The sequence below is a fragment of the Marmota flaviventris genome, chromosome 10 (assembly GCF_047511675.1).
Source record: "Marmota flaviventris isolate mMarFla1 chromosome 10, mMarFla1.hap1, whole genome shotgun sequence".
Taxonomy (NCBI): Eukaryota; Metazoa; Chordata; class Mammalia; order Rodentia; family Sciuridae; genus Marmota; species Marmota flaviventris.
Window position 1 is genome coordinate 122,949,328 of NC_092507.1, and position 24,802 is coordinate 122,974,129.

Below are 24,802 nucleotides of genomic sequence, written 5' to 3' on the forward strand. Positions count from 1 at the left end.
ACAGTTTATTTGGATATGTAAGAATCTGAAAAGTAAGGATCTTGTGCTCCTGGAAAGACTGCAATTACCATCCGTTCTGATTTTGTTTGTAAATGAGACCTACGGTTACAGCTCGGTGGAAACTATAAGTAGGGAACTGTTGGGGAACTGCCTTCCTGAAGACACGAAAAGCTGGGCAGTCGAGGCGCCATCGGAAACAACCAGAAATGGAGGGGTGAATTACACAGTGGCTGGCGTCATTTGGGCCACGGCAGCGGCGCTAGCATGCTGAGAAAGCTCGCCACGTGCCTCTACTTAACCCCATCCGACTGCCTACCGGCCCAGAGCCGTGGCACCGCGGCGGACTTCCGGCTCGCAGAGTTCCCAGAGCGCCTTGCGCAGCCCTGGCGGGAAAGGGGACGTTCTTCCGGAGTCCAAGCGCCGCTGTAGCGCCACGGCGACCGTTGAAGGAGAGCGCATGCGCGTGTGTCGAAGCGCGTGCCGGGCGGTGAGGTTCTGGTCGCTGGCGTGCTACCCTCAGACGTTACGTAATATATATGTGTGTTTGTTCTTGGTTTTGTGTTTTTACCTTTTAATCTTTTTTCTGTCGCCTCCCGCCTACTTTTAAGTTTCTTGAGGTCTTCATGGCGAAACACGTGGGGGAAATGTGCGCCTGCTCCTTTCGCGAGAGGCCCCTGAGGGCGTGCGAACGCGGGCGCCTCCGGTCGCGCTCGAGGAGCCTGAAGGCCAGCCCCGCCGTGACCGGACCCCGCGAAGCCCGGCGATTCTGGCCGCTCTGTCTGCAGGAAAGACAGAACTGCTGCCAAACGACATCCACGTCCCCGGCCCTGGGCCGCTGTAACTGAGAAACCGACTGGGTCATGCCGCCTAGGGCCTTCCCGCCGCCCTCCTGGGGCGTCCGCAGGGGCGGCCACACGCCTTTCTAAAGCCATTGAGAGAAACCTGATGCGAATATTTTGAAGCTAGATATACTTTTTTTTTTTTTTTGTACCGGGGATTGAACCCAGGGGCACTGACCACTGACCACACCCCAGCCCTATTTAGAATTGCATTTAGAGGCAGGTCTCACTGAGTTGCTTAGCGCCTCGCTTTTGCTGAGCTGGCTTTGAACTTGGGATCCTCCTCAGCCTCCTGAGCTGCTGGGATGACAGGCGCGCGACACCACGTGTTTTAATTTAAAAAAGGGCTTCCCAGAGATAGTTTTTCATGACTGGTATCATTTCATCCCAGGAGTTCAGAACCATCCTAGGCAACATAGGGAGATGCACCTAAACACACACACACACACACACACACCAAACAAAAAAAAAGAAAAAACCTAGTTTCTTGGGGTAGGGTATAACCTGGTAGAGCAAGTGCTTAGCAATGAACAGACTATGGGAATTTTTATGTTTCTTTTTAATAAATTCTGAAATTTGTTCAAATAAAATTCTGGTTTAGAATGTAAGAAATAAAATCTGAAGTTAAAGTTAATATTTGTGTCACAGGGTTGAATTTAAAGTATTTTGTCAGAAGATGGCCACTGCACAATTGCAGAGGACTTCCATGGTATGAGTTCTTTTATTTCTGTGTGTGTGTGTGTGTGTGTGTAGATATGTATATGCATATGAGTACACATATATGGATTTTATTGTTTCTTAAAGCCTTAGGTACTTTATTTTTGAGGGTTTAATAATACCTGTTTTAAGAATAGAAGAAATTTGCTGGTGCGGTGGTGCACACGTGTAATCCCAGCAGTTTGGGAGGCTGAGATAGGAGGATCAAGAGTTAAAAGCTGGGCAGCAGAATAGAATAGACATTATGATTGCTGTATGTACAGACTATGGGTTCAATCTCCAGCACTAAATAAACAAATTACTTTAATAATCCATTTATGTGAGATCTGCTATCAAATGGCTCAAAATGAGAACCTTACTCAAAATGTGATTCTGCAATCTGTACAATCAGAAAAATGAGAAATTATACCCCAGTTGATTCAAATGTATGAATTGCCAAGATCATTCTAATGTCATGTGTAGCTAAAAAAAAAAAAAAAAGAGTTAAAAGCCAGCCTCAGCAATGGCAAGGGACTAAGCAACTCGGTGAGGCTCTAAATAAAATACAAAATAGGGTAGGGATGTGGCTCAGTGATCAAGTGCCCTTGGGTTCAATCCCTGGTACCAAAAAAAAAAAAAAAAAAATTTGCTAAAATTTTCAACTAATGTAGAATTCTGTCATATATTTGGTATATTACTTTACATTATAGGCTCAAATTTAATTTACAGTAGGTATTAATGAATGCTGTTCAATTGTTTTGATGAAATTATTGTTCATACCAGTCTACTACTAGAAAATATTCATGACTCAAAAGAAAAATATAAAATTGTCATTTGGGGGATGATGCATCATAGTTAGCTTATATTAAATTAGTCAATGACTAAAGTGAAAATCTTATCTATCCCTGTATTATGCATTTACAGTTAATTTGCAAGGAGATTATTAAGTACTTTTTGCATGTACCTTTATGCGGTTACTCTAGTACATCCTTACATTTTATAACCTATTCCAATATTCTCAGGATTTCTAAACACTATGGGGAGGAATTCATAGGGAGAACATCATCATGTTTATGCAAAATTAGATCTGTTCTTAAGTGCAAGGAAACTTTATTTTCAATAAATGTAAATAAGATGTTTTAATTTCCTTTGAATTGTAGAGTGCATTGGTATTTCCCAGTAAGATATCAACTGAGCAGCAGTCTTTGGTATTAGTGAAGAGACTGTTAGCAGTTTCAGTATCCTGCATCACGTATTTGAGAGGAATATTTCCCGAGTGTGCTTATGGAACAAGATATCTAGATGGTAATGTAATATTAAGACTTTCTTTTAAACATGTTGTTGGCTGGGCCTGTAGTCCCAGCATCTTGGGAGGCTGAAGCAAGAGGATTGGAAGTTTGAGGCCCCCATCAGCAATTTAGTGAGACTCTTTCTCAAACAAAGTTAAAAAATAAATAAAAACTGGAGATGTAGTACAGTAGTAAAGCACCCCTGGATACAATCCCCAGTACGAAAAAGAAAAAGATTTTATTTTGGCTTGCCTTTTTTAAAAAAAATATTTTAGTTGTCAGTGGACCTTTGTTTATTTATTTATATGCAGTGTTGAGAACCAAACCCAGTACCTCACACATGCTAGACAAGCACTCTACCACTGAGTTACAACCCCAGACCCCTTGGTTTGCTCTTAAACTAACTTTTTTTTCCTTGGTCCTGGGTATTAATCCCAGTACTTCACACATTCTAAGCAAGCATTCAACCACTGAGCTTCATCCCCAGCCCTTACAACTGTAACTTTTGATTTAAAGATTGTGATTTTAGTAGAAATTTTATTAATATAATTCATATATCCAATAATTCACAAATTTAGAGTGTACAATTTATTAATTTTAGTATGTTCACCAAATTGTGCAACTGTCACCACAGTCAATGGTAGAATATCTTCATCACCCCCAAAAGAAACTCCATACCCATTAAGTCACTATTGTCTTTCCCCCTGCCTTCCCAGTCATAGGCAACCACCAATCTGCTTTCTGATCTATGCATTTACCTATTCCAGACACTTCATATGAAAGGAATCCTATAATATATGGTCCTTCATGACTAGATTCTTTTAGCCTAATGTTTATGATGTCCATACATGCTTTTTTAAAAAAAATATTTATTTTTTAGCTATAGTTGGATACAATACCTTTATTTCATTTATTTATTTTTATGTGGTGCTGAGGATCAAACCCAGGGCCTCACATGTGCTAGGCAAGTGCTCTACCGCTGAGCCAGCCACAGCCCAGCCCCCCCACCATACATGCTTATTTTGGCTTGCCTTTCTTTTTAATATTTTTTTTTAGTGTGATTTGTCAATGGACCTTTGTTTATTTATTTATATGCAGTGCTGAGAACCAAACCCAGTACCTCACACATGCTAAACAAGCACTCCACCACTGAGTTACAACCCCAGTAGCATATGTTAGTACTTTATTCCCCAAGTTACTGAATAATGTACCATTATTCAGTGACTATGTAAGTGGCTGTAACAGTTGAACATGTGGGTTGTTTTCTCTCTTTGGCTGTCATATATGACACCACATTCATGTTCAAGTTTTTTGTTTGGGCAACTAAATGGTTTTTGTTTTGTTTTATTTTGTTTTTTTGAAGTGCAGAGATCAAAGCCAGGACCTCACACATACTAGGCAATTGCTCTGCCATTGAGCTACACCCCTAGCCCTCTAAGTGGGTTTTAAAGAAGTATATTCAATACTTTTGAAAAAACTTACTTTTAAAAATTTTTTTCAGTTTCTCTAGTGTAATTTCACCTGACATTACATTTACAATGATGAAGTAAATAGATAAAAAACATTTTGGCCAGGCACAGTGACACAAGTCTGTAATCCCATCAACTTGGAAGGCTGAGGCAGGAGGATCACAAGTTAAAGGTTAGCCTTGAAAACTTTGTGGTAGTGTATGTTCTTGTGCTATTTTAAGGCAATAAAAATAACATGCCAGTTTATACTATAACTCTTGAGTTTATTTGTTTTTGGATTTAGATCTTTGTGTCAAAATTCTGAGAGAAGATAAAAATTGTCCAGGATCAACACAGTTAGTGAAGTGGTAAGTAAAAAAAAAAAAAAATTCCTAAAGATAAATAATGATTTTTCAAAATCACATTTTTATGTACATTAAATACCTTTCAGTGTTTAACCAGATTTTTGTGATTAACCAATTAACACTGGGTAACATTTTAAAACAAATTTTATTAATGTTTTTTGTAGGTGTAGAGGGACAGAATGCCTTTATTTGTTTCTTTTATGTGATGCTAAGGGTTGAACCCATTGCCTTACACATGCTAGGCAAGTGCTCTGCTACTGAGCTATAGCCCCAGCCCCAACACTGGGTATGGTTTTTTCAGATCTTTGGATTTATGCATTTAATTTTTCTTTTATTTCATGCCTGAAATGAGGAGCTTCATTTTCTTATTATCGCTCCTCTAAATAGCTGTCAAATATGTTATAGTTGCCTTCCATCCCCATCATCATTTTATATTTCTGCCATATTGTTTCTTATGTTTTATCTTGGTTTTTGTTTTGTTTTTCTTTTTGGTACCAGTGATTGAATTCAGGGCCCCCTTAACAACTGAGTCACATCCTCAGCCCTTTATATTTTTTATTTATTTTTTTATCTCATATATATATATTTTTTTAATATATATTAGTTGTAGTTGGACACAATACCTTTATTCATTTATATTTTTTAACGTGGTGCTGAGGATCGAACCCAGGGCCTTGCACATGCTAGGCCGAGTGCTCTACTACTGAGCCACAACTCCAGCCCTATATTTTTTATTTTGAAACAGGGTCTGCTAAATTGCTGAGGCTAGCTTTGAACTTGTAGACTTCCTGCCTCATCCTCCTGAGTTACTGGGATTACAGATGTGCACCAACCTATTCATCTTCTTGTTTTGTTTTAAGCTCTTTGATAAGAAGGTTGCTTTGCTGGGCACAGTGGCACACACCTCTGATCTCAGCAACTCTAGAGGATCTCAACTTCAAAGCCTGCCTCAGCAATTTAGTAAGAACCTGTCTAAAATTAAAAAAAAAAAAAAAGTAAAGGCCTAGAAACATAGTTTAATGACAAAGAGCCCCTGGATTCAATCCTCAATATCAAAACAAAAAACATAGCAGAGTGCTTTAATAAGAAATTTGGAGGCTGGAGCTGGGGCTCTGGTAGTGTGCTTGCCTTGCATCAATGAAGCACTGGGTTCGATCCTCAGCACTACATAAAAATAAAGATATTGTGTATCCATCTACAACTAAAAAAATATTTAAAAAAAGAAATTTGGGTATTATTTAGTAATGAGATAGTATAGAGATTTATGAAAATATCTATTTTCTAGAAATGTATTTAATCTAAAATGAATTTTTGGCTTTTTTAGGATGCTAGGATGCTATGATGCTTTACAGAAAAAATATGTAAGTCTTTCAGTACAAATTTACTTCTTTATTTTATATTCTATAAATTTGATAGGAATTGACATGTAGTAAAACATTAAATTAACTTGGCCATAGGCCAGTTTGAGTTACTGAAAAGTTTGAACATTTGAATATTTTAAAACCTAATCTTCAACTCATTTTAAGCCTAATGTAATTAATACTAAAGAAATTTTGCCAAGCTGGTTTTGGTTAATTAATATTCATTGGTACTAGTAGCACATACTAACTTAAAGAATTAATGAACTTATAGTCCATTTATTAGTTTCACATGCATTTTACAATCTTCTTTACACTAATAATTTAATAAATTATTTCTTAATTAGGGTTCAGAAACAAATTTCCTTGGCCTCAAGATGTAATTCAGTGACAGGGTGCTTATCTCATATGCCCTGGTTTATCTCAAAAATGAAGTAGTTCATTTTTCTAGTTCAATCCCCAGGACTACAAATAAATAATTTATTTTTTTTAAAAAGATATTTATGGGGCTGGGGTTATGGCTCAGTGGTAGAGTGCTCGCCTACCGTAAACGAGGCACTGGGTTCAATCCTCAGCATCACATAAATGTAAAATAAAGATGTTATGTCCATATAAAACTTAAGAATAAATACTTTTAAAAAGATATTTATTTTTTAGTTGTAGTTGGACACAATACCTATGTTTTATTTATTTATTTTATGTGGTGCTAAGGATCGAACCCAGGGCCTCACACACGCTAGGCAAGTGCTCTACCACTGAGCTACAACCCCAGCCCAACAAATTCTGAATTAATGAAATTTTAATGAAGTTTTTTAAAATAGACTAAGCCTTTTTACATACTTAATGTAATTTTATACTACATCTATAAAGAGATCCAGTTCTAGCAAAATTGTGAGGGTGAATTTTTATCCATAGTCCCTAACCTTTCTCATGAAGACATAGTAAATATTTAGTGCCTACTATATGCAAGTTGCATATTCTAGGTAGGACCAGGGTAAGGTAATAGTGGTCAACAAAACAAAGAGGGTCCCTTTTATAGTAGGAAAATAGTCAATAGATACTTTCCAATAGTGTTAGATGCCATTAATTTTTTTAGGAAAAGTATGTGATAAATGTAGAGAACATACTTTAGATGGGATAATCAGAGGAACTTCTCTGAGGAGATGACTTTTGAACTGAGACCTGAATGAGAAGAAATCAGCCAGACATTGATTTGGGGAGAGAATATTCCTGGATGATGAGCAAAGAATTATAGAGCAATTTGAGTTACAGGAAGAAAATGAGGGTCATAATGACTGGGTCATAATGCCATGGGAAAGAATGGCATGAGATGAGCCTTATAAAATAATTTTGAGTCTGAGCATTCAATGTTTTATAGGTAAATAGTTTGCATTTCAGAGGCAAAGAAAAGTCATTGAAGATTTTAAATAGAAATATAACATCATTTGGTTTATGTTTTACATTGTTTAAAAATCTGTCTACTGTTTAGAGAATATGTATAGAAGGAGAATAATGTTGGGAGTAGGAGGAATAGCACTTAGGATATTACTATAGTAATGATGAGAACTAATGATGAGTTAGGATGACAGAAGAGGAGATTCAGAATAGATAAGGGAGTAGAACTGATTGGATTGGTTGATGAATTGGTTGTGAAATATAAGGAAAAAATTAGAATCAATGATGATTCTAGATTTTTTTGGTAGATCAGTTAGGTGAATAATTTCTATGATTTTTTGTTGTTCTTGTTCCTATGGTCTCCAAAGCCTCTCCCCTTTATTAAATGCATAGGACCCTGAGCTCTCTACTTTTGCTCTTTTCACAATCAGAACTTAGGGACTGTGGTTATAACTCAATGGTAGAGTGCTTGCCTAGCATTCATGAGGCCTTGAGTTTGAGCCCCAGGATCCCCTGACCAAAAAATCATACTCATGTTGCTAACTTTTAACATGTTGTTTCACAATATATATTTTTCTTCTAACTGGCAGTAATGTCCTGTTTTTCTTAAAGCAAATAATATGCTGACATGAATTTCAGCCATCATTTCTAGCAGAAATAGATATTTTGGGGAATAGAGAAGCATAGGTAAAGTGTTGCCTCAGATATGATATAAAGTGTATCTTTAATAAATAAGACAAAGTTTTTTTGTATTTATTTGTTTTAGATATTTTGATGCTAGAGATTGAACCCAGGGCCACTCACATATTAAGCTTTTGCTCTATAACCAACCTACATTTCCAGCTCCTAAATTAGTTCACAGAATTTTTGTGCTCCATCATGAAAAACGTATTTTATAGGATACAAATAAGGTTTTTGTTCTTTGTTGTATTTCAGCTAAGGATGGTCGTTCTAGCTGTAAGTATTTTTAAGTTGTATGTTATTTTTTTAAAGACTGTCAATTTAGCCTGGCTTTATTAATGACACTAAAACTATGAATTGTTTATGTTACTTTATTCAAACAACTGATCTATTCAATGGGAAAAAAGTAATAAACTAATATTTTGGGTGGTCATTTTTGTTTTTGTTTTGCTTTGCTGAGTTCACTTAATACTTTTACTTTAAATGTCCAATTTACTTTTTCTTGAATACTTAACCTCAGATAACTCAACTATAAATTATTTTTAAATAGGTATACACCAATCCAGAAGACCCTCAGGTGCGTGTTCTTGAGTTAGTAAAGAAACATAATGCTTCTAATGTCAAAACTACAATATATTTATATTTTATGCTTTTAATTGTACTTTAATCAACATGTTTTGTATGTATTTTCATGTTTAAACCTTGTAAAGGTCTTCTGAAGTGAGTCAGGGCCTGTATCATTCTGTTTAAACAGATAAATACAGTTACTATGCAAAATTATGTAACTGATCCTAGCCCATAAAGCTTACAAACTGTTAGATATGACCTAAATTGCCTGACCCTTATTTAATTACAATATTCCTTATCTGCAATTATCAAAAGACATGAGTTTTGAGAAAAAATGAACTCATCCTTAAACTTTGACTATTCATCTCAATTGAGGCACATCTACTACAGTTAAAGGAGAGAGGCAGAACAAGAAATGAAAGGGAAAATGAGAAGAAACAAGAGGGAACGACTGAATGCATATTTTATAGTAGTGCCTATTCTTAGACTTTGTGAGCACTTTCATTTATTCATCATAGCCTTCATGTGGTAATTACCATTATCATCTCCACTTTATAGATTAGGAAATCTAGGTACAAGGTTTCTTGTCCATGGTCTCTAAGTGCTTAACCATTACATTACAGGTGTTAAAATATAATGTTTCACACAGTCGTGGAAAAGCAGATTTAAACTTATTAAAAAAACAAAGATGGGGGGCTGGGTTTTTGTGGCTCAGTGGTAGAACACTCTCACACATAAGGCACTGAGTTTGATCCTCAGCACCACATAAAAATAAATAAATAAATAAAATTATTTTTTTTTAAAAAGAGAACTGTTTCCTTTCTTTATGTGAGCACTGACATGTAAAGAAAGCAAAGTATTCCAAGCTTCAGGAGGATTAGGAATATATCTTCTCTGATAGTCATGCTGGCTATCAATGCTTAATATACGCCCATAGTGACAAAGCACATGATTTTGGCAAAGGATATAAATTAGTTGATTGTTCAGAAAACTAATTAATTGTTCTGAAAATGTTTATTACCATATGTTTTATAGTTGTGTACTTTTCTATCAGTAAATAAACAACTTTACTGATGTACTAATGATATTATGGAATATTTAATGTATGTCAGGAACTTTATTAAGGGCTTTGTATAAATTATCCCATTTGATAAAATTTACCATTACCAATTAGCTAGGTACTGTCTCCAACCATTTTTTAGGTTGGAAAACAAAGTTTAAATGGCTTGCATATGGTTACAGTATGGTAAAGATTTAAACCCTGTGCTTAGTGTATATCCTAGTTCATTTTCTGTTGCTGTAACTAAATAGCAAAAATGGGATACTTGTAAAAGAATAAAGGCCTAGTCAGTTTATAGTTCTGGAGACTTGGATCTAAGATTGAGGGGCCACATCAGATGAGGGCCTTCCTGCTGTTGGGGACTCTATGTTGAATCCTAAGGTGGCACACACATCAAATAATGAAAAGAGACAGTCTCATACAAGAGACAGAGTCAAACTGTCTTTTATAACAGACCAGCTCTGGAGATAATCTATTAACCCATTAACCCATGAATGGACCAGTCTATTCATGAGGGCAGAGGCCTCGTGATCTAATCCCTTTTTAAAGGACCTTCGTGGTCCCACCTCTTAATACCTCAGGTTGAAGATTAAATTTCAGTTTGAGTTCTGAGTTCTAATAGTGACTTTCAAACCATAATAATTGGGTTTTTTTTTTTTTTCATCTGATACTGGGGATTGGACCTGGGGCCACTCTTAAGCCCACCACCCTTTTTTATTTTTTATTTAAAGACAGGGTTCTGGACTGGGGATGTGGCTCAAGCGGTAGCGCGCTCGCCTGGCATGCGTGCGGCCCGGGTTCGATCCTCAGCACCACATACAAACAAAGATGTTGTGTCCGCCAAATACTAAAAAATAAATATTAAAAAATTCTCTCTCTCTCTACCTCTATCTCTCTCTCTCACTCTCTCTTTAAAAAAAAAAAAAATAAAGACAGGGTTCTCACTAAATTGCTGAGGCTGGCCTTGAACATGTGATCATCCTGCCTCAGTGTCCTGAGTTACTGGGATTACAGGCATATGCTACCACACCTGGCTATGGCAGTGTCTTAATGTTTTATGCTGCTATAGCAGAATACTTGAAATTGGAAAATTTATAAGAAAAGAGAGATTAATTTTTTTTGCAATTCTGGAGACTGCAAAGTCCAAGATCTAGGGGCCACTGGCATTTGGTAAAGGCTTTCTTGCTGCATCATCCTATGGTGGAAGATGGAAGGACAAGAGAGCATGGGTCAAAGAGACAAAGAAAGGGAAGAAAAAGCCCAAAGAGACAGAAAGAGGGGGAAAAAAAAAAGCTCAAACTCACATCCTTTTATCAGGAACCCACTGCCACAATAGATGAAACTTTTTTACTACGATGAAGGTATTATTTGCAATATGTCCTGTGATAAAACAGCATTAGTCCATTAATAAAGGCCCTCTGGACCTAATTCTCTCTTAAAAATCTCACCCCTCAGCACTGTTGTATTAGGGATTAAGTGTTTAATACAAGAACTTTGGGGAACACATTCTGTTGAGGTATTATCTCTCTCTTGCCTGCTTACTAAAGAGTTCTTAACACTTGATACACATAACACATTGCAATGACTGGGAGAATTAGACTAAAACTCGAAATCCAGATCATAGGAATTGACTATGAAGACTTGAGAGTGTCAATGGACCAATAGGGGTCAACATGTTGGAAAAAACTGTTAACTAAATGTTAAGAGTCATAAAAAAGCAGTATATAACTATTTGGCAGCCACAACTATGTACCAGTTACATAATGGCAATGTTTTCTATTTAAGACAATTTCAGAATGTTACCAGTTTAAGTTCAAGTACACAAAAAATGGACCAATCATGGACTTTATAAGGTACTGTTCTGTAGTTTTTTTTTTTTAATTTTACAGATTATTTGTTCATTAATACTATAAAACTAAATTTCAGTATTAATTCTAAAATTTGTCAAACCCCTAATTAGCCTCCAAGATGTGACTATACAAATGGAGTAGTGACTTGGAGTGGCTACAAAGAAGATTATATAGCTAATTATATTCTATTTTCAATTGTGAAGAGGAACTTGAGTGATTAGAAATATAATTAAAATCCATCGTTTCCTTTAAACACCTTACATAAAATGCATATTACATAAAATTAACTGTGAGATTATAATAATGAGATTAATAGTGATTTAAAAATTTTATAATAGTGACATTAAAACACATTTTATAGTAACTTTCTGCTTAACATGGTGCTATAATAAGAGTCTCAATTAGTTAAAATGTGAAGTTATGATATTAGAAGCCACAAGTTTTGTGAAAGAAATTAATATCTGATTCTCTTCTAGTAAAAATCAAAGTAATGAATCTAGCATGTCATCTGCCGATACCAAGAAAGCAAGTATTCTCCTCATTCGCAAGATTTATATTCTAATGCAAAATCTGGGACCTTTACCTAATGATGTTTGTTTGACCATGAAACTTTTTTACTACGATGAAGGTATTATTTGCAATATGTCCTGTTTTAGTCAGTACCTGTGTGCTATACCATTATTAAAACAGTCTGGGTACCATTCCAAATGTTTTTAGCACCTTAATTTTTATATATTTTTTGAAATTATAAATTTCGCATATAACAGCATTATTTGAAAAGGAAAGATTTGAAAAAAATAGTCTTTTGTTTTCATTTTTTTGTTTTGTTGTACTGGGGATTGAACTCAAAGCCCTCTACCACTGAGCCACAACCCTTGCCCCTTTTTATTTTATTTTGAGAAAGAATCTCACAAAGTTGCCCAGGCTGGCCTTGAACTTGTGATCCTCCTGTCTCAGTCTCCCAAGTTGCCAGAATTACACTTCTTTAAATATATAAAAATATACACTTTTCTAGTGATAGGAACATGTTAATGTATAACTTGCCTCATAATTAAGGAAATAAAACAGTGATATGCCAATTTTCACTTATCAAATTGGTAAAATTTGTAAATCCTTTATTGACAAAGGTGTGGGAAAGCAGGTACTTTTATACATTCTTGAGGGAATGCATATAAGTGCAACATTTTCAGAAGACAATTTGGCAGTATCAAAATTTTAAATTAAAAGATCTATAGTTAAAAAAATTTGAGAATATACTTGTATATGTAACACTATATATTTATAAGAATTTTCATTATAGCTTTGACTAAAAGAGGAACAAACTGGAATCAACTTGAGTGTCCTTTCTTAGGTATGAATAAATAAATAATGATACATCTGTAGAATAGAATACTGTGCAAGTGGTAACAAAGGATGTTCTGGTAAATTGTCTAAGAGAGATTATTAAATGAAGAAGGTGTGGTGGCACACGCCTATAATCCCAGTGACTTGGGAAACTGAGGCAGGAAGATCAAAGCCAGCCTTAGCAATTTAGTGAGGCCCTAAGCAACTCAGTGAGACCCTGTCTTTAAATAAAGTATTTAAAAAGGTTGGGGATGTGGCTCAGTGGTTAAGTGCCCCTAGGTTCAATCCCTAGTACCAAAAAATAAAAAATAAGAACTAGGTACAGAATTATATGTCTCATTTTGTTTTTTAAGGATATGCATTTCCTAAAACCTGTGTAAATATGAAGCATTCTTTTATTACATTCATAATGTTTTGTAGAACATAAGGTAACTATAATAACATTTAGAAAATACTAACTCTGCCAGTTCTCTTCTGAACATTTTACAATGCTTTAATTTGTTTTATAAACAGTGAATCTATGAGGGTAGGTAACTTATTTTCCTCATTTGACAGATAAAGAAACCAAATCAGGGATGAAAAATAATTTGCTAAAAGTTACACAGGCATGGTGGCCCATCCCTTTGATCCCAGAGTCTCAAAAGACTGAGACAGGATTGGAGCTGTAGCTCAGTGGAAGAACGCTTGCCTAGCATGTGTGAGGCACTGGGTTCAATCCTCAGCACCATAAAAAAATAAACAACAACAAAAAAAACCATTCTGTCCATTTACAACTACAAAAAAAAAAAAAAAAGACTGAAGCTGAAGGATCACAAGTTTAAGTCAGCCTCAGCAACTTTAGTGAGACCCTGTCTCAAAATAAAAATAAAAAGAACAAGGGCTAAGATTGTGGCTCAGTGGTAGAATGTGTGTCTGGCATGCATAAGGCTCTGGGTTTGATTCCCAGCACAACAAATAAATAAATAAATAGAACCAAGGATGTAGCTCACTGGTAGAGTGTCCCTACCTTCAGTCCTAGGAAGGAAAAGTTACCTTTAGGAAATAAAATGTGCACAGGCCCGTGCAGTGGTGCATACCTGTAATCCCAGAAGCTTGGGAGGCTGAGGTAGGAAGATTGCAAGTTCAAAGCCAGCCTCAGCAAAAGTGAGGCAGTAAGCAACTCAGTGAGATCCTGTCTCTAAATAAAATACAAAATAGGACTGGGGTTGTGGCTCAGTGGCCAAGTGCCCCTGAGTTCAATCCCTGGTACCAAAAAATGTGAATAGTAGGAGGATGACTTTGTATTTTTCAGTTTATGTCCTTCCATGCTCTTTGAAATTTAATCTGTATGTGTATTTTAATAGTAATAAAATTTTTTCAATCTTAACAGGACAGTTTATACTTAACTTTTTTGCAGTTACACCCCCAGACTACCAGCCTCCTGGTTTTAAGGATGGTGATTGTGAAGGAGTAATATTTGAAGGGGAGCCTATGTACTTAAATGTGGGAGAAGTACCAACACCTTTTCACACCTTCAAAGTAAAAGTGACCACTGAGAAAGAACGAATGGAAAATATTGATTCAGCTATACTATCACCAAAACAATTGAAAACACCACTTCAAAAAATCCTAATGGACAAAGATGATTTAGAAGATGACCAAGAACATTACATAAGTGTGAGTGTTTAAAAGGAGTTACAAAGTACAATAGTAACAAATGTTTGACTTAATTCTAAGAAAGGAATTTAATAGCTTTCATTAATGAGTACTGTATTATCATCATAAACTCAAGGTTTGAAGGCACCTTAAAGTCTAGGTCTGTAGTTTTAAAATTTTTTACCTTGGTCCAAACATTATTCTTAGAATTTAAAAACACTATTCTGATTAAAGTCCTGGAGGCCCAGCCACTCATCACCTCACCTACTCTGGAATTGTACTCTGAGGAAACCCCAAGGATTATAGGGCATAATTTGAAAACCATTGTACTAGTCCAGTTCCCCAACTAATGATAGAATCCTTTCTACAATATCCCTACTAAGTACTTGTATAGCCAGTACTTTAATTTTTCCAGAGCCTGTAAAGTCACGATCCTGAAGCATCTTAGAATTCCTGCAAGGCAGGAAAAGTGTCTTGTACATTTTATAATCCTTTAGTGCCTAGCATTTAGATTGTATTCTCAGTATTGAATGAATGGGAAAAATATAAAAGAGCCTTTTTGGTTGCCTCATTCCCAGCAAAAGTGAAAGTCATCATTACTTTATTCTTTTCAAAAGTTAGCATTATGTCTAATCTTACCTCATGTTTTCTTTCATTCAAAATGATGACTGTAGTACTTACGTATAAAGGATCACTATTCTGAGCTAGGCTCTATGGCCACATCTGTACAAATAGAAAATTAAATTTTCAACCAATTCAAAGAAGAAAACTTTTTCCAAAAGCCTAAATCCTAGTCTTGCTTTAAACACAAATATGGCTGGGATTTTTGTAGCATTCTTTAAAATATTTGTATCTCTTTCACATATGTCACAAAGGGAACAATAATTATAATTTGGACTTTAAACCTGTTGATATATCTATCATACCATGACTGAGCTTATCCTTCATTAATAACTTCCTGAGGAAAGTTGAGGCATAATCAGAGTATATCCTAACATTGTATGAAAATTCTAGAGGGCTGGGGATGTGGCTCAAGTGGTAGCGCACTCGCCTGGCATGCGTGCGGCCCAGGTTCGATCCTCAGCACCACATACAAAGATGTTGTGTCCACCGAGAACTGAAAAATAAATATTAAAAAATTCTCTCTCTCAAAAAAAAAGAAAATTCTAGATGTACAGAAGTGATAGCTTATTGTACAACATGTGTCATTCAGTGCTTTCAAATAATACATATAATAAAATTTAAAGGTTCTTGGAATCATCATGCATTTTAGTGAAAGTTGTATATTTTTATCATTTGTCCTTAAAGCAATCTTTCAAAGTAAAGAAAAATAGTAGTACAAAGTAAAGAAAAATATATTGGGCTGGGGATGTGGCTCAAGCGGTAGCGCGCTCGCCTGGCATGCGTGCAGCCCGGCTTCAATCCTCAGCACCACATACAAAGATGTTGTGTCTGCCGAAAACTAAAAAATAAATATTAAAAAAATTCTCTCTCTCTCTCTCTCTCTCTCTCTCTCTCTCTCTATATATATATATATATATATATATATATATATATATATATTTTTTGGATCAGTAACTTGCCTTGTGATATAAATTCTAGGATTACTTTTATTTCTAGTGAGCAAAGTAGTAGTTTTATATGTAGCCTTCACATAAAATAAATTTGTTCATAAATACTTCACAATTTTTTAAATTTCTTTTTGAAATGTGTTCATTTTTTTTCTTCACATAATTATGTAGGATGATTTTGACTTTGAAACTAAAATGGAAGAGCAGAAAAAAAAAACTGGAGTTTCTGAAGTTGGCGGTAAGAAGTTAACAAAAATGTAGATTAACTATTAATTCAATTTTATACTATTTTAACATTTTTTTTCCCTTACAGAACCAAATTTGGTTTGTGAGGAAGATGAAATTATGAGGTGTAAAGAAAGTCCAGATCTTTCAATTTCTCATTCTCAGGTATAAACTTAATATTAAGTTCCATCTAACTTTTAGTTTGTTTGTTTTTTAAAGATGGTTGCTTATGGGGCTGGGGTTGTGGCTCAGCCATAGAGCACTCACCTAGCACATGCAAGGCACTGGATTCAATTCTCAGCCCACATAAAAATAATAAATAAAGGTATTGTGTCCAGCTACAACTAAAAATATATATATTAAAAAGAGATTGTTGTTTATAAGACTATTTGATTTTTCATTATTTTTCAGATATTCTATTTTCTGGGTATTTTAGAAAATAAGTATTTAGAACTTGTTATTGTTAACAAAAACTGCCTGTTACATGTTGAAAATTTTTGAGTTTATTACATGATTTTGTTTAAATAAACCTTAAACTATTCATAGAATTTCAGAGCTAGATAGAATCTTTTTTTTTTTTTTTAATTTTTTATTGTTGGCTGTTCAAAACATTACATAGTTCTTGATATATCATATTTCACAATTTGATTCAAGTGGGTTATGAGCTCCCATTTTTACCCCATATACAGATTGCAGAATCACATCAGTTACACATCCATTGATTTACATATTGCCATACTAGTGTCTGTTGTATTCTGCTGTCTTTCCTATCCTCTACTATCCCCCCTCCCCTCCCCTCCCCTCCCCTCCCCTCTTCTCTCTCTGCCCCCTTTACTGACATTCGTTTGTCCCCCTTGTATTATTTTTCCCCTTCCCCTCACTTCCTCTTGTATGTACTTTTGTATAACTCTGAGGGTCTCCTTCCATTTCCATGCATTTTCCCTTCTCTCTCCCTTTCCCTCCCACCTCTCATCCCTGTTTAATGTTAATCTTCTTCTCATGCTCTTCCTCCCTACTCTGTTCTTAGTTACTCTCCTTATATCAAAGAAGACATTTGACATTTGTTTTTTAGGGATTGGCTAGCTTCACTTAGCATAATCTGCTCTAATGCCATCCATTTCCCTGTAAATTCTATGATTTTGTCATTTTTTAATGCAGAGTAATACTCCATTGTGTATAAATGCCACATTTTTTTTATCCATTCATCCATTGAAGGGCATCTAGGTTGGTTCCACAGTCTAGCTATTGTGAATTGTGCTGCTATGAACATGGATGTAGCAGTGTCCCTGTAGCATGCTCTTTTTAGGTCTTTAGGGAATAGACCGAGAAGGGGAATAGCTGGGTCAAATGGTGGCTCCATTCCCAGCTTTCCAAGAAATCTCCATACTGCTTTCCAAATTGGCTGCACCAATTTGCAGTCCCACCAGCAATGTACAAGTGTACCCTTTTCCCCACATCCTCGCCAGCACTTGTTGTTGTTTGACTTCATAATGGCTGCCAATCTAACTGGAGTGAGATGGTATCTTAGGGTGGTTTTGATTTGCATTTCTCTGACTGCTAGAGATGGTGAGCATTTTTTCATGTACTTGTTGATTGACTGTGTGTCCTCCTCTGAGAAGTGTCTGTTCAGGTCCTTGGCCCATTTGTTGATTGGGTTGTTTGTTCTCTTATTGTCTAATTTTTTGAGCTCTTTGTATACTCTGGATATTAGGGCTCTATCTGAAGTGTGAGGAGTAAAGATTTGTTCCCAGGATGTAGGCTCTCTATTTACCTCTCTTATTGTATCTTTTGCTGAGAAAAAACTTTTTAGTTTGAGTAAGTCCCATTTGTTGATTCTAGAATCTTATGCAATTATTAATTCCACCCTCCTTTGTATTATATATGGACTGTAAAATACATTTTTTGTTGCCTTGGAGCAGAACATGTTTAATTTTGTTTTCCATGTAAAATACAGTGAAATTCTGAAATAACAGATTTAGATAATATGAACCTGGAAATAATGGATTGATAATTAATTACCTACCTTCCTTTATCTAGCTCCTTTCTCAAATTGGAGTGAGCTAAAGTTCGTATCTTCTGGAAGGGTAGTGCTTCGTGATCATTTGAGCGGTCTCAGTTCAGTACATTGTCAGTTATGCAGAGTGTCAGCTTACTAACTTTACTTTGGTTCCGTTTGTAACAGTATAAGCCAAGTCAAAATTATTGATTTTCATTAACTTAATATAATAAGCCCCTAAATTTTATGTGATTGAATTTTAGACTCCATTTTATTATGATATGAAAGTGTTTTGTTATGTTATATAATTTTATGTAACTTATTTTCTAGGTTGAGCAGTTAGTTAGTAAAACATCTGAACTTGATGTGTCTGAAAGCAAAACAAGAAGTGGAAAAGTCTTTCAGAATAAAATGGTAAATGCCTTTTTAGGTTTTAGGTTTGTTTTCCATTCTAACCTTGTAATTTCCCCCCACATATGAGTTTATTTTACTATTTCATTTATTGGAATATATTTAATATGTACCTATTATATGGCAGGTACTTTACTAGATGCAGAGGATATAACCTAGTTAACACATAGTTCCTAATTTTAGCTGAAAGTTTGGTAATTGGAAGCAAACAAGAAATGATATAGGACTATCATAGAAATCTTAATAGAATACATAGGAAGCACAAAGGAAAGAATAGTTAATTTTACTGAACGTACATTAGAGAGGAGAATCCAAAAAAAACTTTGAGAGTGATACTCTTGTTCAGAATCTCCCAAGGGAGTTTCGTAAACTATCAGAACATTCCCATGTTCTGTCTTATAAATTGATTGTATTTTTAATGACATACAAATTAATATTTTACATACATAAAAGATTAACATATATATATATATATATATATATATATATATGTCTTGTACTAAATGAATGTCATGTTCTTAAGCAAAAACAAAATCAGTTTTAGTTTTGTGTATGAATTATACTAAATAGGAATTTACATTTGAACTGGGTACTATGGTACATGTTTAAACCCTTTTACTCAGGAGGCTGAGGCAGTTGTGAGTTTGAGATGAGCCTAGGCAACTTAGTAAGACGCTCATCTTGAAATGCATATGTGAATGTATATACCTTTAAGTTACTCTCAAGGTTAAGGGTAAAGAAAAAGCATTTGTAAAATATGAAATAATATATCCAAAGTTAGGGTACTCTATCAATGGTGTGCTAGAACATTTGTTCCCAACCCCTCATCTGGTAATATCATGTTGGTAGCTTGATATTGGACATGAACAGAGTATTGACTGATTGGAAATCAACAAATGCCTCAGGGTTTGTTTCTGGCACATAGTTGGTGGTTAAACCTTTACCAGAACACCACTGATTATGGTGCCCTTTTTAGGGGTCTTTTTCTCCCCACATTCTCAATAGGAAGTTAGAATTGGCAGATGGCAACATGCAAACTAGTATGCTGATGAAAACAAGAAATAAAGAAATGCCAAGAATTTCTACTTCCAGCAGCAAAATGTTTTTCCTAGCCAGCTTCCATTTAGGATGAGTATCCTTTACTAGGATATAAGGAGCGAGGCAAACATTTTACAAAATTAGTAGGCAAGATTTCCTTGTAATATAACGTTAAGAAACTTTAAGGATGGGGTTGGGGTTGTGGCTCAGTGGTAGAGCACTTGCTTTGCGTGCATGAAGCACTGGGTTTGATCCCCGGCACCACAAAAAAATAAACAAATAGGGCTGGGGTTGTGGCTCAGTGGTAGAGCTCAAGCCTAACATATGGAGGCCCTAGGTTCCATCCTCAGCACCACATAAAAATAAATGAATAAAGGTATTGTGTCCAACTTCAACTAAAAATTAAATATTAAAAATATAAATGAATGAAATAAAAAACTAGCCTCTCTCCTTTAAAAATAAAAATAAATAAACAAAATAAAGGTATTCTGTCCATCTATAACTAAAAAATGCTAAAAAAAAAAAAAGATACTTTAAGGACATAAATTCATTTCTTCAATTTCACATGTTTTTGGAGATGAAGTCTTAGGATACTTGAAATTTTGAGAATCATGGCTGAATTGGGGCTAGGAAATGTCAAGAAATTAAAATATTTGATAATAAATATATAAAGGAGGTTATCATTGGGAAGGATTATTCAAGCATGAGGAAAGAAATATGTCCTTTTAAAGAATAGTATTATGTCAGTTAATAATTTGCCGTCTTCCAGTATTCATTTTAATAACTGTATGTACAGCATTATTCACAATAGCTGAAAGATAGGAAAAATCTAAGTGTCCAGTAGCAGATGAATGGATAAAATGAATTTTCTTAAATCCTACAAAGAAATAGTCAGCCATAAAAAGGAATGGAATTAACTGTACAATGCAATAACTTGGATGAACCTTGAAAATATGATGTCAATTGAAAGAAGCCATTCACAAAAGTTCACATATCATCTGTTCCATTCATGTTAAAGTCACAGTTGGGAAAGCTGTTGAGAAAGAAAAGCCTTAGGGCTGGTGGGAGGATAGAGGAATAACAGTATTAACTAAAGGATATTAGGGCTTCTTTTGAGGATGATGAAAATATTCTAAAATTGAGATACTTTTGTACAACTCTGGATATACTTAAAATCATTTAGTTGTATCCTTTTAAATAGGTTAATTGTATAATATCTGAATTACATCTAAATAAGGCTGTTTTTTTTTTAAAAATGCATGTAGTCATTCATTTAAAGAAAAATCAACTATTGGTTGCTCTTTGAGAAATAACCAATTAGTAATTACTCTATCTTTGTGGAGGCAAATGGAAATCCACCAGTAAAATCTTCTAAAGAAAATCGGAAGAGAAGTCAACCTGAATCTGGGAAAACAGTAAGTCTTATGATAATGTTCATACCTACTGTGAATAAAATTTAACCTATGTTAAAAATCCAAGTATCAGAATATCACTACTATAGATTAACATAATAAATTTGATCATGTGGCTAGAGTTGTGGCTCAGTGGTAGAGTGCGCCTTGCACGTGCAAGGCCCTGGGTTCAATCCTCGGCACCACATAAAAATAAATAAATAAAGATATTGTGTTCCACTACAACTAAAAAATAAATATTTAAAAAAATTTGATCATATCCCTGAATAAACCTCAGAGCTCTGATATTCAGATCTTGTTCAAAAATATTTTGTTCTAAAAATGAGGTGATTTTAAAATAAGATACAAGCCAGTCATGGTGGCACACACCTGTAATCTCAGTGATTTGGAGGCAGAGGATCACAAGTTCAAAGCCAGCCTTAACAACTTAGTGAGGCCCTAAGTAAGGTAAAGAGACCTGTCTCAAAATTAAAAGGGATGGGGATATAGCTCAGTGGTAAAGTGCATCTGGGTTTAAAAAAATGTATATATATGTATATACACACCCACATCCACACCCACACATACATACACATATACATACACACACCTCCACCCCCACACACACACACATAATCAAATAAGATGCAGTATTTCAGTGTATTGATATTTTCCACGTAAATAGCTATTGACTCATTCCATGAATGATTTAAAGTTATTAGAGAAATTTATAAAATAAATAAAAATTGGTGTCAGGAAAATTTGAATAGAATGAAAAAAATGATATAATATCCAAGTCATGTTGTTTATATGGAACTGAAATTGGATCACAAATTCGTCTGAGCTTTCTACATATCAAAACTAAACTAGAAACTTTAGAAAGTTACCAAAAAATATAGCATTTTCTAGTATCTCAGGAGAATGAAAACTTTTCTTGACCTAAATTGTATATAGTTGCTGCATAATCAGAACTTTATTATACCAAATCAGATAATGTATTTGTCTTTTTTGGAATACTTGCTCATATTTTTTCAACTAAAAATTTTCATACCATTAGTAGGTTAGAATTAGACAACTAAAAACTTAAAAGACTATTTTTTAAAAATCAAATGTTAAAATTAGGGTAATATTAAAGGTTGGGTACAGTGGCACATGCCTGTAATCCCAGCAACTCAGGAGGCTGAGGCAGGAAGATCACAAGTTAGAGACCAATCTTAGTAACCTAGTAACACCCTCAGCTACTTAGTGAAAACATATCTCAAAATAAAAAGTAGAGGGCTGGCGTTGTGGCTCTAGCATGTGTGAGGCACTGGGTTCGATTCTCAGCACCACATACAAATAATAAAGTAAAAGTCCATCAACAATTTAAAAAAATGTTTTAAAAAATAAAAAAAAAAAAATAGAAAGGACTGGGGATGTGACTCAGTTGTAAAAAGTACCCCTGGTTCAATCCTCAGTACCACACATAAAAAAGGTAATATCAAATATACTTGATTAATGCTATTTTCAATTTACATAACTTAAGAATGAAATGGAATAACCTCAATACATTTGGTTCTTCAATTTTTCCAAATGTATTAAGCCTCATTTTTTTGGCAAAATCAAAATTAAATTTGTTATGCATAGTCAGTCCAACTTTTCCCATCAAAATCAAACTTCAATAACTCAGGGGCTCTTATTAGTAATTTCCTAATTCATCTTTCCATTCACTTAAAAGGGTACACTAGGGCCAGGTATGTATGTAGCTCAATGGTAGAGTGTTTGCTTGGCATTCACGAGGTCCTGGGTTCAATTTTAAATACCACACGCACAAAATGTGTGTGTGTGTGTGTGTCTAATATCTAGCAGGCACTGCTAAGTACCAGAAGTACAAAATCAAGACATGATTTAAATCTTACAGAAGTACCAAGGTAGAAGGTTTTTGTATTTGTAAATGAAAATATTTTCCGTTCTCATCACCCCAAAAAGTTTGACTGTTTTGAAGATACCATGTATATCTATCTTCTAACCTCTATGACAACCTTAATGAAGATCTTATACTTTGAAAGTATTTACTTTTCAGCAGCCATCAGATATGTACTTATAAGCTGGGCACAGTGACAATTGCCTGTAATCCCAGCAACCTGAGAGGCTAAGACAGTAGGATCCCAGATTTGAGGACAGCCTCACCAAGGCCCTAAGTAACTTAGTGAGACCTGGTCTTAAAAAATGAAAAAAGTCTGGAGATGTAGCTCAGTGGTAAAGCACTTCTGGGTTCAATCCCTATTGGCCACATACACCCCAGAAAAAAAGATGTACATATGTTCAGTAATAAATTTTACCTTACTTTTAAATACCCTAGATATCTTTACCATAGTTGAAAATAGTTATGGTTGGTATGCTAGGTATTTTTTTTTAAAGAAACCTTAGAGACATGACAAAAGATAAAGACATTAACACTGGAAAGTATTCTAAGTAGTTTTCTTCTTTTGACAGGTTCTCCATCACTTTGATTCTTCTAGTCAAGAGTCAGTGCCAAAAAGGAGGAAATTTAGTGAACCAAAGGAACATATGTAAAAATTACTTTTTCTACTACACATTTGCAAAGTTCTTCTCAACATTTAAATTAAAAGACGCTATATGAGTATTTTAAGGTGTATTTTTCCTACCTCTGAACATTTATATGTAGTTTTAAGAAGTTCATTCACTGAAATGAAGTTTCTAGCTAACTATTATATTGTTGTCTTTAATCTTAGTAAACCTGAGATAAATTCAAGAGGACTTTTGAATAAAACCCAAAGTACAAATACCATAATTATTCTGTTTATTATCTACATATTGATCTACCTTCCATTTTAGTGAACAAAAATATATATTAACTGTTAAGCCCTCTAAAGCCATTTTTGAAGCAAATAATGTTTATTTTCATATTAAAATTTTATAGGGATTCACTTTTTACCTATGTTAAAACTACCATTTAACTGGATGTTTGTTATTGTGTTGTTATTTAAACAATGTTTTTCAATACTTTGAAATAATGTATTAACATGGTAATAGATAATGTACAATTTAAATTCGGTACTTTACCTATTTTTTTTTTTTTTACATTTTTTTACTATAGGACAAAAAAGATGACTGGTTTTTAAAGACTGATATTTTTACCAGCATAAATAAAATGTTGTTCAGTATGTAGGCTCTTTCATGGCTCCAATTTTTATTTAATTAGAAAGTGTTTATGTATTAATTTTGAGATCATTTCGGTAGATATTATTTTGCAACAGTTGAGCACACTTCATAGAACTTTTGAGTGGTAGTGTGAAAGACTGCTTTTAATGAGAAACCTGAGACCTAGTTCCAGTCTTGCGATTTCCTTTCCCTTAGAAAAGGAAGAGTTAAGTCTGTTAGCCTCTTGTAATTTCAGCGGCCGTATTCCAAAAACATTCATTGGCTATGGGCTTGTCAGTAACAAGCGCTGAATAGGGAATTTTGGTATATAAGCCATGCTAGGAATGTGCCCAACCTGTTAAATGTAAACCAAATAAACGTCTACAAACCAATTCAGATCAGGTTTTTCTGGGAACAGTCAGGTTAGGGTTAAGCTATCAGAAAACAACCCAATTTTAAAATGTTTTACTCGGTCTTAGCTTTATTGCTTGGATACCAA

General features: G+C 34.8%; 1 protein-coding gene across 3 annotated transcripts; it reads left to right on the forward strand.

Moving 5' to 3' along the window:
* Nucleotides 1–455: 455 nt before the first annotated feature.
* Nucleotides 456–24,080, forward strand: Hormad1 (HORMA domain containing 1). 3 transcript variants are annotated; one of them, XM_027953871.2, is made up of 15 exons: nt 456–527; nt 1,488–1,548; nt 2,696–2,840; nt 4,577–4,640; nt 5,962–5,998; nt 8,327–8,347; nt 8,622–8,648; nt 11,484–11,551; nt 12,025–12,176; nt 14,289–14,548; nt 16,270–16,336; nt 16,412–16,488; nt 18,650–18,733; nt 21,112–21,183; nt 23,635–24,080. In XM_027953871.2, the coding sequence occupies exons 2-15, from the start codon at nt 1,516–1,518 to the stop codon at nt 23,713–23,715; spliced, it is 1,188 nt and encodes a 395-aa protein (XP_027809672.1). In that variant the 5' UTR covers nt 456–527; nt 1,488–1,515; the 3' UTR covers nt 23,716–24,080. The 3 variants fall into 3 exon arrangements, with proteins under 3 accessions (XP_027809672.1, XP_071474923.1, XP_071474922.1); XM_071618822.1 differs by lacking the exon at nt 18,650–18,733 and having other exon boundaries at nt 489–1,548; XM_071618821.1 differs by lacking the exon at nt 8,622–8,648 and having other exon boundaries at nt 489–1,548.
* Nucleotides 24,081–24,802: the final 722 nt, after the last annotated feature.

What these genes read in the sequence shown, in the direction of transcription:
- Hormad1 (XM_027953871.2), top strand. Translation starts at nt 1,516, where the DNA reads ATGGCCACTGCACAATTGCAGAGGACTTCCATG. An exon ending in ATGCTTTACAGAAAAAATAT is followed by an intron (nt 5,999 to 8,326) that starts GTAAGTCTTTCA and finishes GTTGTATTTCAG; the next exon opens with CTAAGGATGGTCGTTCTAGC. An exon ending in CCAATCCAGAAGACCCTCAG is followed by an intron (nt 8,649 to 11,483) that starts GTGCGTGTTCTT and finishes TTTCTATTTAAG; the next exon opens with ACAATTTCAGAATGTTACCA.